The following is a 17,654-nucleotide window of genomic DNA, read 5'->3' as shown; positions in this document are numbered from 1 at the left end:
GAGAGAGAGAGAGAGAGAGAGAGAGAGTCATGCAATTATTAGTCCTCGCACCCACATTATCAAACTTATGACCGCGTGAGAGAGAGAGAGAGAGAGTCATGCAATTATTAGTACTGGTGCCCACATTGTCAAACTTGTCACGTTTGAGAGAGACACATCCGAGTATCCACATCCACATTGCCAAACTTATCCCTTGTTTTCTCTATCAGTGTAGTTAACATGCTCACTCAGTGCAGTTAAACGTAAGAAAGTAAAAAGAAAAAATCCCACCGATATTTCAGATGCCTGTACTGTACAAAAAGAAGTTATGATCGCATCAAATACATAGCTGCCTTCACATCGTAAATGATGTTGTTCGGAACAACAGGCTTCTTCATATGCCATATTTTCTCAATAACTCCGGAGTGCGAGAGAACGAACCATATGACAATACTCCTTGACCGATGCTTAGTTTATTACGGGCACACCAACAGAGGATACAGAATATTATTACTAAATGCCTTCCTCAAGATGAAGGCTTTATTCTACACACAAACTTCTTTGCCTAATTTATTTATATTGGATCCATCGATGAAGGCTTTATTATTCCACGTCGCATAATCTCTATTCGAACGTAAGTGTGGCTTCGAATTTGGCAGTGGTGCCACTTTCGATCACGACGGTTGACACACATCCTTTCCAAGCCGCGCGATACTGGGGGCCGGCGTTGGAGCCTTTACCAGCGATGACTCCCCAATCGATGTTATCGTAGTAGCCAGCTTGATTGATCTCAGCGTAGGCCTGCGCATGCATATGATATGTTATACGAAATCTATAACGTAAGCATTCGCATTTAAATGCATGCATGCATACTATGCAACACCAAACACTAATTACCTGGTTGCTGTAAGATGCCTTATTCCAGGGGTTGTCCCAGAAGAGCAGCGAGTCAGTGTCGTCTCCAACATCGTTCTTGCCGCGATACACAACAGCTGCATTGGAGCCATCAGGTGTAGCAGATCGTTTGACGTGGAGGTACGCACCCCACTGGCCATTACCAATCCGCATCGGGTATGGGCTCTGGTCGTAAATGTGACCCCACTAGTCGTGAGTGGAGTGCAGCGTGAGTGGCTCCCCGGTAGCATTGTAAACCAGGCAGAGTGTGGAGACGCCGGTCCCCCATTGCTCCTTCATCTCACGCACGTATTTGAGAGCACTCTCATACTATTAGAGCCATGGCGACTCTGAGTTTGCGTAGCTTCTTCGCGTACTCCGTGACTCCCTCCAAGGTTTCGTCGGTGATGGGGTCGCCGAACACATTGTTCGCATTGCCGAGGGTTTCGAATTCGGTGTTGATGGGGTCACCCAACACATTGTTTGCCATGTCGAGACTCCACAAACACTTCTCTTACCTCCCTCGCTAGCTGTTGATGGAAAAACACACACGCAGGGTTAGGTATATATAGCCTACTCCGACATTAATGTGGAGACCCACGATGAATGGGACATGAAGCAAATCCTACTAACCAGTCTTCTACATTTTAACTATGTGAAACTGATATCCTTACTACCTTCCCTGCATAAACTCGATGACGAATACAGTAGAATATAGTGGCTTCAGACTTTCAGATCGTAGATGAACAAAATGCATAAACCAGCCAAGGTTAAGTATTATCATCATCCTCTTTCATGATGGAAGGGAATTAAGAAAGTCTTTTTGATACAAGTATATATAAAAGGATTTTAATGAAAGTCTTTATATTGACGATCATATTATATCTTTTTCCTAAATATTTTGTGATATTTCGATATCACCGAGTCTAGTTTTCATGACATCACGGTTTAGAGAGAAAAAGTTATGCAATTATTAGTACTAGTATCCACATTTTCAAACCTATGACTGTGAGAGAGAGAGTCATGCAATTATTACTACCTGGCATTGTCAAACTTGTCACTATTTGAGAGAGACATCAGAGTATTCATATTGTCAAACTTATCTCTTGTTTTCTCTATCAGTGTAATTGACATTCTCTATCAGTGAACGCAATGAACTAAAGAAATCCGGAGATTTCATATGTCTGTTCTGTATGAAAGAAGTTATGATCCCACCAAAAGTATATCTATGTTCACATCATTTATGATGTTATTATGCTAGACTCTTGTTATACTTTCTCAATGAGTGAGGGAATGATTCTAGTTATAATCGTTTCAAGAGAGAGAAAAAGTTATGTAATTATTAGTACTAGTACCCATATTTTCAAACCTATGACTGTGAGAGAGAGTCATGCAATTCTTACTACCGGTACTTCCATTGTCAAACTTGTCACTATTTGAATGAGACATCTGAGTATTCATATTACCAAACTTATCCCTTGTTTTCTTTATCTGTGTAGTTAACAGGCTTATTCAGTGCAAATTCTCTATCAGTGAACGCAATGAACTAAAGAAATCCGATGGAGATTTCATATGCTTGAACCGTATGAAAGAAGTTATGATACCACCAAAAGTATATCTATGTTCACATCATTTATGATATTATTCAGCATTCTAGACTCTGAGTGAAGGAATGATTCTAGTTATAATAGTTGAGAGAGAGAGAGAGAGAGAGAGAGAAAGTTGTGCAATTATTAGTACTGGTACTCACATTTTCAAACCTATGACTGTGTGAGAGAGGGTCATGCAAATATTACTACCGGTACTCGTATTGTCAAACTTGTCACTATTTGAGAGAGACATCTGAGTATCCACATTGCCAAACTTATCCCTTGTTTTCTCTATCAGTGTAGTTAACAGGCTCATTCAGTGCAGTTAACATTCTCTATCAGTGAACGCAATGAACTAAAGAATTCTGATGAAGATTTCATATGCCTGTATGAAAGAAGTTATGAGCCCACCAAAAATATATCTATGTTCACATCATTTGTGTTGTTATTTAGGATGCTAGGCTCTTGTTATACTTTCTCAACAACTCTAAGTGAAGGAATGATTCTAGTTATAAGAGTTTCAAGAGAGAGAGAGAGAGAGAGAGAGAGAGAGAGAGAGAGAGAGAGAGAGAGAGAAAAAGTTGTGCAATTATTAGTATTAGTACCCACATTTTCAAACCTACGACTTTGTGAGAGAGAGTCATGCAAATATTACTATCGGTACTCGCATTGTCAAACTTGTCACTATTTGAGAGAGATATCCGAGTATCCATATTGCCAAACTTATCAAGTGCTTAATGTGTTTCGTAGGTGTGCTGAAAGAGAAACAGAAAAATAACTTTTATGCATCAGAGCTGTTAGAGCTAGCCCCAGAAAATTTACGATAATTTTGGCAATACAATAAGACAATAAAGCGGAAAGAATAAAAACGACAAGAATACCAGAACACCAGATATACGTGGTTCGGTCAATTGACCTACATCCACAAACGAAAGAGAAGCAAATTACTACTATAAAAGAGGGACACTTACAAATACCTTATGAAGATGTTCCTAGGCCATAAAACACCTTCAGCTTACTAAATAAGAAAAACTCAAACCATAAGCAGGTTTTCTTATGGTGCCTCCTGTGCTGCCTGTGGTACATCTGACTTCAAAGCCTAGGCCCTTATTTATAGTTCCAAGACGAGACAACAAGTCTGATTTTCCCAATGTGGGACTATGGGACTTGCCAAACTAACAAATCTCCACCTTGGCATGTCCCAACAAAACTTGCTCCACCTTCTTCACAAAAGCCCCAATGGGCAATCACCAACAATGAATACCAACCAAGTCCAAGCACTGCTTGAACTTGTAAACCGGAAGATGCTTCATAAGCATATCAACTGAATCGTCCTTCGTATGAATTCTCTGAACAAGGACTTTCCCCTCAGCAATGGTATCTCATTTGCATCCAACAATTTTCTTATCCAAAGACGACTTCACAAGACCCAAAGTTCTATCCTGATGGAGAGATTCTATTTCTTCATTCATCGCAATCAACCACTTAGCGGAATTATCACAAGAAACTTCATCTGAGTAGGAAGTAGGCTCACCAACTTCACTTGTCTCTTCTGCAACAAACAAAGCATATGCAACCAAATTTGCATATCTTTGTGGTGGTCGAATATCTCTCCGTGGTCTATCTTTGGCTATGAAATATTGCTCTTCCTTTGGATCATCTGCGTCAGTAGACTCGGGACCACCTACTGGCATTTTTTGAGTAGAAAAGTTCGACTTAAAAGAATCTGAACTACCAATCTCAAGCTCCACCTGCTTCTGCGCACTATCATTTGTACAACTAGTAGAATCCTCTTTAGAAGATAACATAGATAATTCATCAAAAGTAACATCTCTACTTATTACAAATTTTGGGGATTTGGGATCAAGACACCTGTATCCTTTCACCCCAGAAGCATACCCAAGGAAAATGCACTTTTTAGCCCGAGGCTCTAATTTTCCTTCATTTACATGCATGTATGCTGGGCACCCAAAAATTTTAAAATTAGAATAATCAGTAGGAGTACCTGACCAAACTTCCTCTGGAGTTTTAAAGTTAAGTGTTGTAGAAGGAGCGCGGTTGACAACGTAATAGGCCATATTAATCGCCTCTGCCCAAAAGTTTTTTGTCAACCCTGCATTTGAGATCATACACCTCGCTCTCTCCAAGAGTGTTCTGTTCATACGTTCGGCCACACCATTTTGCTGAGGCGTCATCCTAAAAGTGCGATGTCGAACGATTCCTTCATTTTTGCAGAATTCTTCAAAATCACCTTCACAAAATTCCATGCCATTATATGTTCGAAGCCGCTTAACATGTTTACTTGTTTGCTTCTCAATCAAAGCCTTCTATTGTTTAAATATTAGAAAAATATCATTTTTATGCTTTAGAAAATAAACCCAAACTTTCTTGGAATAATCGTCAATGAAAGTCAACATATACCTGGCACCACCCTTAGACTGAATATGAGCTGGACCCCAAAGGTCTGAATGAATATAGTCAAGAGTACCTTTCATTTTGTGAACTGCCGGAGAAGTGAAGCTGACTCTTTTCTGCTTTCCAAAAATGCAATGTTCATAAAAATCAAGTGGTCCAGTACTCTATCCGCAAAGTAGACCCCTTTTGCTCAATATGCTCAAACCTTTTTCACTCATATGACCCAAACGCATATGCCATAATTTGGTGATGTCAGAATCAGATAATGATGATGACGAAACCGCAACCGAACCTGTGACAGTAGTTCCCTGCAGAATATACAAGCTACCAGACCTACAAGCTTTCATAACAATAAGGGCATTTCTAGAAACTTTCATAACTCCACCTTCAGCTGTGTATTTACACCCAAGGGCCTCTAGGGTGCCTAAAGAGATGGGATTCTTTTTTAAATCAGGAACATATCTAACATTAGTGAGCGTCCTCACAATACCATCATGCATTTTAATTCGGATTGTGCCTCTACCAACAACATCACATACGACATTATTGCCCATCAAAACAATTCCACCATTACAAGATTCATACGTGGAAAACAAATCCCTATTGGGACACATGTGATAAGAACAACCGAAATCTAAAATCTATTCATTTTTAGACATCGTCCTGTCATCAATAGCAGAAAAAATATTTCCAACATTCTCATCAGTTGCTACACTAACTTCAGCGGATTCAATAGTTTTCTCAACAAATTTTTTCTTTTGCTTTAATTTATTTTTCAATTTAAAGCAATCGGATTTAATGTGCCTCATTTTATGACAATATCTGCATTTCAAATTTCTATGTCTGGATTTAGATCTAGATTTAGATCTACTACTGTCAAATTCTCTTTTATCTATTCTCCCCCTAACAACCAGACCCTCGACCTGATTCTCTCTACTTTCCCCAATGATATTCCTGTTTATATGCTCCTTAGATTTCAGTGCAATTTAATTTCTTGATAAGAAACTGTTTCTTTTCCATAAATCAAAGTATCACGGAAATGCTTAAAAGATTGGAGAAGAGAACACAAAAGTAACAAAGCCTTATCTTCATCATCAATTTTTGCATCTATATTCTCCAAATCCATAACCAAAGAATCAAACTTATCAAGATGTGAGAGTATAGATGTATCTTCAATCATCTAAAGCATATATAGACTCTGCTTCAAGTAGAGACGATTCTCCACTGTCCTCTTCATATACAAGGCTTTAAGCTTGTCCCACATGCTCTTAGCCGTAGTCTCCGTAGCTACCTCCCGTAAAACCTCATCAGAGAGATTTAGAATGATGCTTGATCGGGCATTCTTATCCATACTCGCAAGCTCTTCTTTTGACATATCATCTGGAATGCTCTCGGCTCCCTGTAGTACCAAATCAACTCCGTCTTGAACCAGAACGACCTCCATCTTAAGTTGCCACAAGCCGAAGTTGACATTTATATCGAATTTCTCAACAACAATCTTTGTTATTGTCATCGTTGCCAAAAGATCCCAGAATCAAGCTCTGATACTAGTTTGTTAGAGCTAGCCCTAGGAAATTTACCAAAGGATAATTTTGGCAACACAATAATACAATAAAGCGGAAAGAATAAAAGCGACAAGAACACCAGAACACCAGATATACGTGGTTCGGTCAATTGACCTACATCCACAAACGAAAGAGGAGCAAATTACTACAATAAAAGATGGATACTTACAAATGCCTTAGGAAGATGTTCCTAGGCCATAAAACACCTTCAGCTTACTAAACAAGAAAAACCCAAACCGTAAGCATGTTTTCTTGTGGTGCCTCTTGTGCTGCCTGTGGTACAGCTGACTTCAAAGCCCAGGCCCTTATTTATAGTTCCAAGACGAGACAACAAGTCTGATTTTCCCGATGTGGTACTATGGGACTTGCCAAACTAACAAGAGCTGATAATGGTGGAGATTACAGTGGGCCATTTGAAATATATTGTAAGGAATGTGGCATTAGGTTTGAAGTAGTTCCTAAAATATCATAATATTATGAAGTTGCAAAGTAAATAAATTACATAATTGGTGAAAAGAATAAAATGTATACACTCTCATGCTTAACTTTCTTCTTCGTATTGCTCATGTTAGAAAAAAATACGAACATAAAAAAGATATTTCTTATAATCATTTTAGATTATTTGATTATAAGATATTTATTCACATTCCAAAAGATGAGAGATCAAAACTTGATAATAAATATAAATAATGTATCTTCCTCAGTTATGCAAATAAAAATTTTGATTATAGATTATGAGATCTTGAAAATCAAAAAGTCATCGGAAGCAAAGATATGATATTTCTTGACGATTATAATATTAAAGATTTTGAGAAAATTTATAAGTCAAAACCATTCAATGAAGATCTTATATATCTGAATTCAGTGGCTCCTCCCCTGATGATGGTAGAGGTGAATATAATATAATGATATGCCCTCAAATGGTGATATCGATGAACATATTGAGAAACACCTTCTGAAATCATAAACTGAACCTTAGTCGAGAAGATCCACCAATCACAAGCTGGAATCACAAATTGGAATCACAAAAAATTTATGTTTCACCGATAAAATTATGACCATTGAAGTATTCAGATGAAGATATATTTTCGATATTAAAATGTATAATGCATCGTTGATAAAAAGATTTGAAGAGTAAGATTTCTTCACCCCCAACAAAAAAAGTCAAGTTGAGAGATCAACAGAAAAAAGATAAAACAGTTCAACTTTTTTCAATTTATAAGATCATTACACCAAGCAATGGATGATGTTTCGATCGATCCTTTAAACAATTTATCAAGGTATGAGTATAACGAAGAATGTTCGCTTGTAAGCATTTGGAATAGAGTTTGAAACTCCGAAAATAAATGAGAGAGACTCTATTTTTGAATTATTATTTTTACATGATAGTTATCACAAATTAATGAAAATTACAGGATAATGGGTTAGTGATATTAAAATCATGAAATATCCCATGTTCTTTTAGTATAGTTATTTTATTGGGTCATTGAGGCAGTTCAATTGGGAGGAAGAAAAAGTGAAAGTGCACTCAGAATTTTGAGAATATTTTTATTTTTTTTTGAAAAAAAAATAATATAGTAAAATAAGTGAAATAGGATGTCACGTAAGAACAATCTAAAATAAAGATTTTGGCATAAGAGGCTTGGACATATCAGCGAGAAGGGACTTCAAACTCTTACTAGAAAGCAGTTCTTACCAGAGTTGCAAGGTACATCTCTTAAATCTTGTGATCATTGCTTAGCTGGAAAAACACATAGAGTTTCATTTCAGACATATCCATCATCTAGAAGATCTGATGTTATTGATTTAGTTCATACTGATGTTTGTACTATGCAAACTAGAACTCTTGGAGGTGCTCTTTATTTTGTTACTTTTATTGATGACCATTCTAGAAAAGTGTGGGTTTTTGCTTTGAAATCTAAAGACCAGGTACTCGATGCTTTCAAGGAGTTTTATGTCAATGTTGAAAGAGAAACTGATAGAAAGCTAAAATGTGTTCGATCAGATAATGGTGGCGAGTACAGGGGTCCTTTTGAGAATTATTGCAGGTTCCATGGTATCAGGCTTGAGAAAACAGTTCCTAAAACTCCTCAGCAGAACGGTGTGGCAGAAAGGATGAACAGAACCATTGAAGAAAGGATTATGTGTATGCTTTCTCACGCCAAGTTACCGAAGTCATTTTGGGGGGAGGCTATGAGAACTACAGTTGACCTGATAAATCTTTCTCCATCAGTTCCTCTGCAAGGTGATGTTCCAGAGAGAGTATGGAGAGGAAAAGATATATCTTATAATCATTTGAGAGTCTTTGGGTATAAAGCATTTGTTCATATTCCCAAAGATGAGAGGTCCAAGCTTGATAATAAGGCAAAAGCATGTATCTTCTTGGGATATGGTCATGAAGAGTTTGGGTACAGATTATGGGATCCAGTGAACAAGAAGATTATTAGAAGCAGAGATGTTGTGTTTCTTGAAGACCAATTGTTTGATGATGGTGATAATGTTGAGAAGCCAGAAACCTCTGTTTATATTCCTTGGAGTTTGGGTCCAGTTCCTTCACCTATAGTTCATGATGATCATGGGGGAGATGAACAAGAAGATTGTGGTGAGAATACTAGTGATGATACACCTACAATTGATGATTCTGAACCAACTGAACAGCTACCTCCACTACCAGTTGAGATTTCATTGAGAAGATCCACTAGAGAGTGACAACCCTCTACCAGATATCCTCCACATGAGTATGTTATGCTTACCGACGGGGGAGAGCCAGAAACTTACCAAGAAGCTATTCTACATGAGAATAAGAGTGAGTGGGTTAAAGCCATGCAAGAAGAGATGAGATCCTTGCTTGAGAACCACACATATGACTTGGTAAAGCTGCCGAAAGAGAAGAAAGCTCTCAAGAATAAGTGAGTTTATAAATTGAAGACTGAAAATAATAGCTCACAACAAAGATACAAGGCACGACTAGTTGTGAAAGGATTCAGTCAGAAGAAAGGTATTGACTTTGAAGAAATATTTTCTCCGGTTGTAAAAATGTCCTCTATCCGAGTTGTTCTTGGTTTGGCTGCCCGCTTGAATTTAGAAGTTGAGCAACTTGATGTAAAAACAACATTTCTTCATGGTGACAGAGAAGAAGAAATTTACATGGAGCAACTAGAAGGTTTCAAAGTCAAGGGAAAAGAAAATATGGTATGTAAGCATAGGAAAAGCTTATATGGACTCAAACAGGCACCTAGACAGTGGTACAAGAAGTTTGATTCCTTTATGATGAGCCAAGGGTATGATAGAACCACATCTGATCATTGTGTATTTATGAAGAAATTTTCAGATGATGATTTTATTATTTTACTGCTATATGTTGATGATATGCTGATGGTTGGCCATGATGTTGGAAAAATTGGAAAGCTTAAAAGAGAGCTAAGTCTTTTGCCATGAAAGACTTAGGATCGGTGAAACAAATACTTGGCATGAAGATTCTTCGTGATAGGAAGAAAATGAAGATTTGGCTATCTCAGGAGACTTACATTGAAAAGGTTCTTGAAAGATTCAATATGAGTAAAGCCAAAGCAGTTTGTTCTCCACTTGCAGGTCATTTCAAACTGAGTTCGAAACAATGTCCTACGAGTGAGAAAGAAAAAGAAGAAATGTCCAAAGTGCCTTACTCATCTGCAGTAGGCAGTTTGATGTATGCTATGGTTTGTACTAGGCCAGATATAGCTCATGCAGTTGGAGTTGTCAGTCGATTTCTCTCTAATCCTGGAAAGGAACATTGGGCAGCAGTGAAATGGATATTAAGATATCTAAGAGGTACTTCCAGGTTGTGTTTATGTTTTGGCAGTGATGAACCTGTGTTAGAAGGCTACACAGATGCAGACATGGCAGGTGATACTGATTCTAGGAAGTCCACTTCAGGATTCTTGATGACATTTGCAGGAGGAGCAGTCTCTTGGCAGTCTAAGTTACAGAAGTGTGTTGCTCTATCAACCACAGAAGCAGAATACATAGCAGTTACTGAAGCCTGTAAGGAAACTTTATGGATGAAAAAGTTTCTACAGGAATTGGGCTTGAAACAGGAAGTATATACTGTTTACTGTGACAGTCAGAGCGCCATTCACCTCTCCAAGAATTCAACATACCATTCTAAATCCAAGCATATTGATGTGAGATATCACTGGATTCGTGATGTGCTTGAGATGAAAGAATTACAGTTGGAAAAGGTACATACCAATGATAATGGTTCAGATATGTTGACAAAGTCTTTGCCTAAGGAGAAGCTTGAAGCATGTAGGCGAAGAGCGGGCGAGAATTGTTGGGTTCAGCCCATATGTGGACTCGGACAAATTTAGGCCATCAGCCCAAATCAAAAAAATCAAAAGAGAAAGGTCAAAATTGAGTGAGAGGGCAGTCTGTACAGTGAGCGTACAACGTGCACAGTGAGCAGGCAGCGTGCAGCGTGCAGCGTGCGGCGTGGCGCAGAAAAAAGAGGAGAGAGAAAATAAGGTTTATGAGTTTTTCTGCTTGACGATCGGTGGCCAAACGTTGTCAGTTTCGGCCCAAATTTTATGTGGAGAATCCTTGCAGCAAACTCTACAATCCTAACGGCGTTGATCTACAGTTTACCCTATCTAAGGTACTTTCCTACGATATCCACTCCGTGAGACCTAGAATTCTCTTTTCGAAGAGATCTATGTGATGAAGATATGCTATTCTTGAGCCAAGATATATGATCTTGATGTTATTCTGATCCTCTAGTTATTCTAGAGAAGACGTACTGTAAAACTGTTATCATTATTATTGATAGTGGAAGTTTAAGGTGGACTGCGGTCCCGTGGTTTTTCTCACGTTGGGTTTTCCACGTTAAAAAGATTTGGTCTCACTGTGTGATTGATTTATTGTTCTATTGTTTATGCTGTGCTGATTGATATTAGCATTTTGATATCAAGTTGATATTTTGATGAGGAACCTATTTTGATACACAAAGAGGGAAAAGAATTATTCCGCATTAACAGGTTTCTTCCCAACATCTCTTGCATAGGTTTTGCGAGCAAAAGTGTTGGTTCCTCGTGACGTCGATCCATCAACAATCACATCAACCTATTACTCGATGGGCCCCCGGGCCTTGAGGATATTTCCCGGATTATATTAAGATAGTAGTACAAGTGTCATCTCTAGATGATCTTCTCGATCTATTACTTTAGGTCGTAGGAATATTGTGCCTATGGTTTCGATAGAGCCAACAAAACTAATAATAGTATTCATTTGCAGTATTCTTATATTTCTTTAATTTTATTTTTATTTAACCACAACCGGTTCGGTATAACACCGAACCGATTTGTTCGGTCTATTTGAGTTTTTCCGTCTCTATTATATTCTAAGATTTCTCTACTTTTTTTCTTCTTGGGTTCATTCCATTCTTTCCACAATTCCGCTCGTCACGTATTCCTTTGCTAATCTCATTATCTTCTTTCTTTCTTCCTCTTCCTTTTTGGATTTTCTTTTCCTTCTATCTCACCCTTTCTTAGCTTGTTCTTCGTCATCTTAGTTAACTTAGAATCAAAAACTATGAAGACTAAACCCAATTTTCTTCACCTCAAATGGAACGCCTCAACTCACTCGATTAGCACTTCAAATGTTCTGATCCCGGTCTGTGAGTTCGAATGGAGTGAAGTCGCACATAATAGGAGGATGGAATATCTAAACTATGGGAGAGGTGATCACAGCCTTCATACATGAAAAGACTCATACGAATCACATCCCACCCAATGGTATTACAATCTAGCCTTGTTAAGACTGTTCTGCTGGATGGATGTTGTTCTTGCAGTGCAGTGGAAGTAATAATTTGTCAGTGAAGGACACCTGCATTACGTGATTACATATACAGTTCTTCCCACCTTGCTAAAGCTCAAATATACATTTGTAGAAAGCATCTTATACCTTATTATTGAGCTCCACAGCCCCTTCATCTGTTCTCTGACGGGACTGTACTGGTTTGAACGTATAGTACTTCGCACAGATCATATAGTATAGCAGATTCAGTACTTGAAGGAACGTGATGATCCAATACAAGTATTCTAACCTTCCCCTGTTAAGGTTATCGGGAAGCCAATTGGATCCATCTTCCCCAGCGCTGTACCGATGCACCATGGACACCAGCAGCGTGCTGAAGTAGCTGCCCGCCGAGATCGACATCCAAAACAGTGCCGTGGCCGTACTGCGCATGCTCTCCGGTGCCTGGTCGTAGAAGAACTCGAGGTGGCCAACGGACGTGAATGCTTCGGCGATCCCATTCAGTGCGTACTGCGGCACGAGCCAGAAGGCGGAGATGGGGATCGTGGCGGCAGAGTCGTCGAGCAGACCGTGGGACGCCGCCGCGCGTTTGCGTCGCACCTCGACGAAGCCGGCGACGAGGGTGGCCACGGCGGAGAAAGCGAACCCGACTCCCATGCGGTGGAGGAACGAGATGCCACGGTGGAGGCCGGTGAAGCGACGGGCGAGGGGGACGATGGCGCGGTCGTAGAGGGAGATGGTGAGAAGCATGGCGAGCATGGTGAAGACTGTCATGGAGCCGGGGGGGATGCTGAAAGCCGAGCGCGGAGAGAGGCGACGGTCCATGGAGCGTGCCTGTTGGATCGAGAAGGTGTTCTGCTGGGCGAACGCCGTGATGACGAGGATACCGGCGGCCCAAATGGGGGCCATCCTGATCACCGACTTCAGTTCCTCGACGCGGTGCACCGTGCTCAGACGCCACGGGTTGGGCCGGCTGCCGGAGTTCTCCGTGGCTTGGTCGTCTGCGGTGACGATCGCCGCCTTGTCCAGGAAACTGTAACACGAAGTAACGTCACGTAAACAATTCCCGTTCAACGTTTTACTGCTTCGCGTACTTTGACTTTGACTGGACTCCTTTACGTGTTTCGTCGTCTTCGCATGCTCATCATACTCCTCCTGCGCTACAAACTTTTAATAGAAATCTTTAGTTGATTAGTTTCATGAATCCCATCAGTGATGAACTGCAAGATGGGTATTCACTAAACTGTCTGAATCAAATTCTCTCTCACAGAACCGATGTCATACAGTTGTCGACCGACATGATCAATAATTCTGGTGTGCAGGTCCACCTGGTCTTCCGCAGGCAGGGCGGAGGCCATGAAGCGTCGACACTCACTCTGTTCACTAGGAGACAAGATTGCGCCATCAGAATGGCAGGAAGTACTCGCTCACAGTCGAGTGGATGGATACGGACGTTCATGTCTCATGAATGAGCGAGCAACGGCAGAGCAGTAGCGTCAGTGGAGCACGTCTACTTGCACAAGCCACCCATCCTTTTCCCTGTCCTCGTGATCTCACTGGGGCATAGTCGATGGCTTTGATTGGTGGCTGTTAGTGTTCATCTCTAAAGACTAATTTGGTAATGCAATATCGAAATAATTATGATTAAATATCTTGATCGATCTCTTATCCCATAAAACCGGGCAATGAGACTTTCAGTCACCTTCGGCTGATGACTTTGACCAATAAACCACTTGGTATTTAATGGCGATCGTAACAATAGTGAGCATAAAACAATGACATGTTACCAACAGAGATAGAGAGAGAGAATTGACCAGTGCAATGCCTTGTCATAGGAATCAAATTGTAGAGAGAGACAAGACAAGAACTCTGTGAGAGAGATGGCTAACCTTAATTGTTTGGTGTGCACTAGCTTCCCACAGAGAGAAATGGGCGCATCCATGTCGTCGTTCTCGTACAGGCAGCTTGGATCAGCGACCATGGCCACCTTTCTCTTCCTCACTGCGGCCACCGCAACCTGCGCCAGCCGAGTGAACGGGCTCCCTGAAGGCTCCAACCTTCGGTACATCGGGTAGCCCGCGGCGAAGGACACGACTGATATTCCCATTGCAATCGTCGGCACGCCCAGTCCCCATCCCCACCCGACGTTGTCTTGGATGTAGACGACAACCGTGACAGCGAGCAGTATCGACGCCCCCATGCAGAAGTAGTACCAGTTGAAGAAGCTCCACGTCTTCGTCTTCTCCTTGGGGTCCGACTCGTCGAACTGGTCCGCGCCGAAGGCCACCACGCATGGCCGGATTCCTCCAGCGCCGATCGCGTTCAGCAGCAGCGCGACGTACAGCACCGCGAGCTGCCACGCCGACGCCTCCTCGCAGTTGTGATCGCCAGTACATTGTGGGGGTCTAAATAGCGGAAGGGCCGCCGAGATCGTTAAGGTTATCATTCCCTGTCAGTAGATCACAGGAAGTACATCAAGTGTCTCACATGAAACGATCTTAACAAAGAAATGATCACTGAAGATTTACGATCTGGTAGACGATGGAGGCGACGGCGATGGTCCAAAACCGGCCGACGAAGGCGTCGGCGAGGAAGGCTCCGAGCAGCGGCGTCAAGCTTGCGGTGCCGCTGAAGTTTGTCAAGGTATTGGCTGCTTTGGTGAGTGGCATATGAAGCTGCTGAGTTAAGTAACTTATCATGTTTGCCGAGAACCCGACCACCGCCAGCTTCTCAGAGACCTCGTTAGCTGCATGTTCCAGAGCCTCATCCAGAGATCATCAACTAGGAAACAACGAGTATAAAGCATGAAGAAGAAAAGAGGTATTACCAAAGATGAATGGCAACGTCTTCAGCCCTCCTTTTCTTCTCTCATCATTGAGGCTTCGGCTTCTCTCTTGCCCTCTCACCTCCATCTCCTCCCTCACCAATGCTTCTTCTAAATGATGGCAAGTGCCAGTTACTTATAGAACTTCACCTCTCTCTACTTCCACTACTACCACTTCTCCTTGATTTTGTGTTCTGGTGGTGGTCAGGACACCACATTGCAAAATGTACGTACAAACCACACATGGAATAGAAGAGAACCACAATTACTGCAAGTAAATAGGAAAACTCTCATATCAAATGATAAAGTTTGTGAGGAGAGAAATCCTCGTATGTACTACTGAGGCAAGTGACAAAAAGAAGGGGACAATTGACTGAGTATGACTTTACATGTATGATTGAAGGCCCTACTTTGAGCTGTGCACTATGGTAAGAGCAAACATAGTGCTGGCCAAGTCACTTAGCCTGAATCAGGTAAGACACTCTTCAGTGCTGTTGGGACCATCTTTGCCTTTTGGTTTACATGGAAAACCTTGTACCAGAGAGTCAGATCACAGACACATCAAACATGTATAGATTTAGCTGTCATTTTATGCCACAGGAATCCTGCATGCGTCATAAAGCTACATTCTATGAGTAGGATAAGACAATTTTAGATGAATTGGACTATTATTCCGATGACAGGTCCGACATCTAAGTTAAACGAAATATACGATCAAGCGAAATGGATTTGACGTATCAAAATCTAAACATGCATTCATACTATAAGAGCCAAAATGTGTATCGTGTACGATGGACATGACAAGCAAATCTTGATAGGATTCCATGCAAAAATTGAAATGTTTGTTTCTCATAGTATCATTCGTAGTTCTTCCTTGATCGAATAACACGATTTAAAGTGATTTGATCATCATCATCATCGTAGTCATGACGCGTGTCCACTCTAATTATTGATTTGGACCTGCCACCTAACCTATATCACTCTCGCTTTCGAAGCAAGTATTTATAACGCAAAGTGATATTTAACTTTCAATAAATTTCTAATTGAAATCTGTGGTATATCCAATTAGGTACTATTGTTTGTATTACTATTGTCATTATCTACTTTTCATGATGCTCTTCATTTCCTTTATTTCCAGTTTAGTTAAAATTGCAAGAAAATGGACCGGGTTCAATTTCGTACATGTGAACGTCGGACCGCACCGGGTCTTAGGTAGGTGGCGGTGGAACCGAAACCCGACCGGCTCGATACCTTCTCTGCTTTGAGAACGGTGAAAGTACGAAAACAACCCAACGAAGCTGACGCCGCACTCTGCCATGTCACGGATCCGCGTGACGCGTACTTCGACCACTCAGCATGCTTCGATCCCAATCGTCTCCTCACATCTGTGCCGTCCATACTTCCTCACGGGAGAGCACCTTCTCCTCTCCTCTCCTCTCCTCCTTTTCATCATCATCATCATCATCATCATCATCGTCCCTTTATTTCTTTCCATTTCTTTCTATTTTTTTAATCTTTTATGTTCTTTCCCTTCTCCTTATCGTTCATTAAAACCCCTCTCGATCGGACCAACCGACCCCCAAACGGCACCCTCCATGGCTACCGATGAGGAAGCTAGCAAGACATATCCTGAGGTATCGATAGGAATTTGGTTTTCGGGTCGCTTTTCATGATGGTTTCTTTGTCGTGACTCTTTGATTGATGTGTGGGTTGGTGCGTGCTCTGCAGATGATAATGGAGGCGATCGAAGCGCTCAACGAGAAGAACGGGTCGAATAAGTCGGCCATCTCGAAGTACATCGAGACCAAGTACGGGGAGCTGCCGCCGTCCCACTCGTCGCTGCTCACCGCGCACCTGGCCCGCATGCGGGAGAACGGCGAGCTGCTGTTCATCAAGAACAACTACTTTCGGCCCGGTGCCGACGTGCCCCCGAAGCGGGGCCGCGGCCGACCGCCCAAGCCCAAGCCGGAGCTCCCGACCGGCGCCGTCCTCCCTCAGCCTCGCCCCCGCGGGCGGCCCCCCAAGCCGAAGGACCCCCTCGCAGCTGCCGTCGCGAAGGCCACGGCCGGGCTCCCGCGGCGCCGCGGGCGTCCGCCCAAGGCCGCCCGGTCCGGTGCTTCTGGAACGGCCGCTCCTGCTGCCGCCGCTGCTGGTAGCGGGGTTAAGAGAGGCCGCGGTCGGCCTCCCAAGGTGAAGCCTGCCTTAGTGACTGATGTGGTATAAATTGGAGTTTATTGGCGAAGTCAACTTCTAATGCTGATTCCTATACTTAAACGCTGTTCTTCTTTGTTGTTTCTTGTCTTAAATGTTGTGAGTAATTTAGAGACGGTCCCTGTCCGGGTGGTGATGCTTGGAATCTGCATGTACATTATGCTCAGACGTCTTAGTTGACTGTGTTACTGAAAATGACTGACTGATATTGATTGTGGTGCTTCTTTCAGTTTTCTACTGTTGTTTTTCTTCTGGGAGTTCTTTTATTTTTTTTACTGTTACTGTAACAGTGTTTCTGTTTGGGGTAAGAGATCACTCTTAATTTGAGTTGTATGTCTGCTTGTGATGCTAATATGTGGTGATGGAATGCACTAAAAGTGTACTTTA

At 41.6% G+C, this 17,654-nt stretch overlaps 3 protein-coding genes across 3 annotated transcripts; 1 reads left to right on the top strand and 2 right to left on the bottom strand.

The window, feature by feature from the left end:
• Positions 1-431: 431 nt before the first annotated feature.
• On the bottom strand, positions 432-1,391 carry LOC135675154 (23 kDa jasmonate-induced protein-like). The gene is made up of 2 exons (XM_065185428.1): positions 877-1,391; positions 432-780 (listed from the first exon to the last, which is right to left on the bottom strand). The coding sequence occupies exons 1-2, from the start codon at positions 1,045-1,047 to the stop codon at positions 604-606; spliced, it is 348 nt and encodes a 115-aa protein (XP_065041500.1). The 5' UTR covers positions 1,048-1,391; the 3' UTR covers positions 432-603.
• Positions 1,392-12,171: 10,780 nt separating this feature from the next.
• LOC103985336 (protein NRT1/ PTR FAMILY 3.1) lies at positions 12,172-15,215 on the bottom strand. The gene is made up of 4 exons (XM_009403000.3): positions 15,060-15,215; positions 14,761-14,978; positions 14,122-14,681; positions 12,172-13,265 (listed from the first exon to the last, which is right to left on the bottom strand). The coding sequence occupies exons 1-4, from the start codon at positions 15,142-15,144 to the stop codon at positions 12,374-12,376; spliced, it is 1,755 nt and encodes a 584-aa protein (XP_009401275.2). The 5' UTR covers positions 15,145-15,215; the 3' UTR covers positions 12,172-12,373.
• Positions 15,216-16,503: 1,288 nt separating this feature from the next.
• LOC135674520 (HMG-Y-related protein A-like) lies at positions 16,504-17,496 on the top strand. The gene is made up of 2 exons (XM_065184449.1): positions 16,504-16,690; positions 16,785-17,496. Exons 1-2 carry the CDS (start codon positions 16,652-16,654, stop codon positions 17,277-17,279), a joined length of 534 nt encoding a protein of 177 aa, XP_065040521.1. The 5' UTR covers positions 16,504-16,651; the 3' UTR covers positions 17,280-17,496.
• Positions 17,497-17,654: the final 158 nt, after the last annotated feature.

The sequence above is a fragment of the Musa acuminata genome, chromosome BXJ1-5 (genome assembly GCF_036884655.1).
Source record: "Musa acuminata AAA Group cultivar baxijiao chromosome BXJ1-5, Cavendish_Baxijiao_AAA, whole genome shotgun sequence".
NCBI classification, from domain to species: Eukaryota; Viridiplantae; Streptophyta; class Magnoliopsida; order Zingiberales; family Musaceae; genus Musa; species Musa acuminata.
The sequence above is the reverse complement of the archived record's forward strand: the minus strand, read 5'-3'. Positions and strand labels throughout refer to the sequence as shown.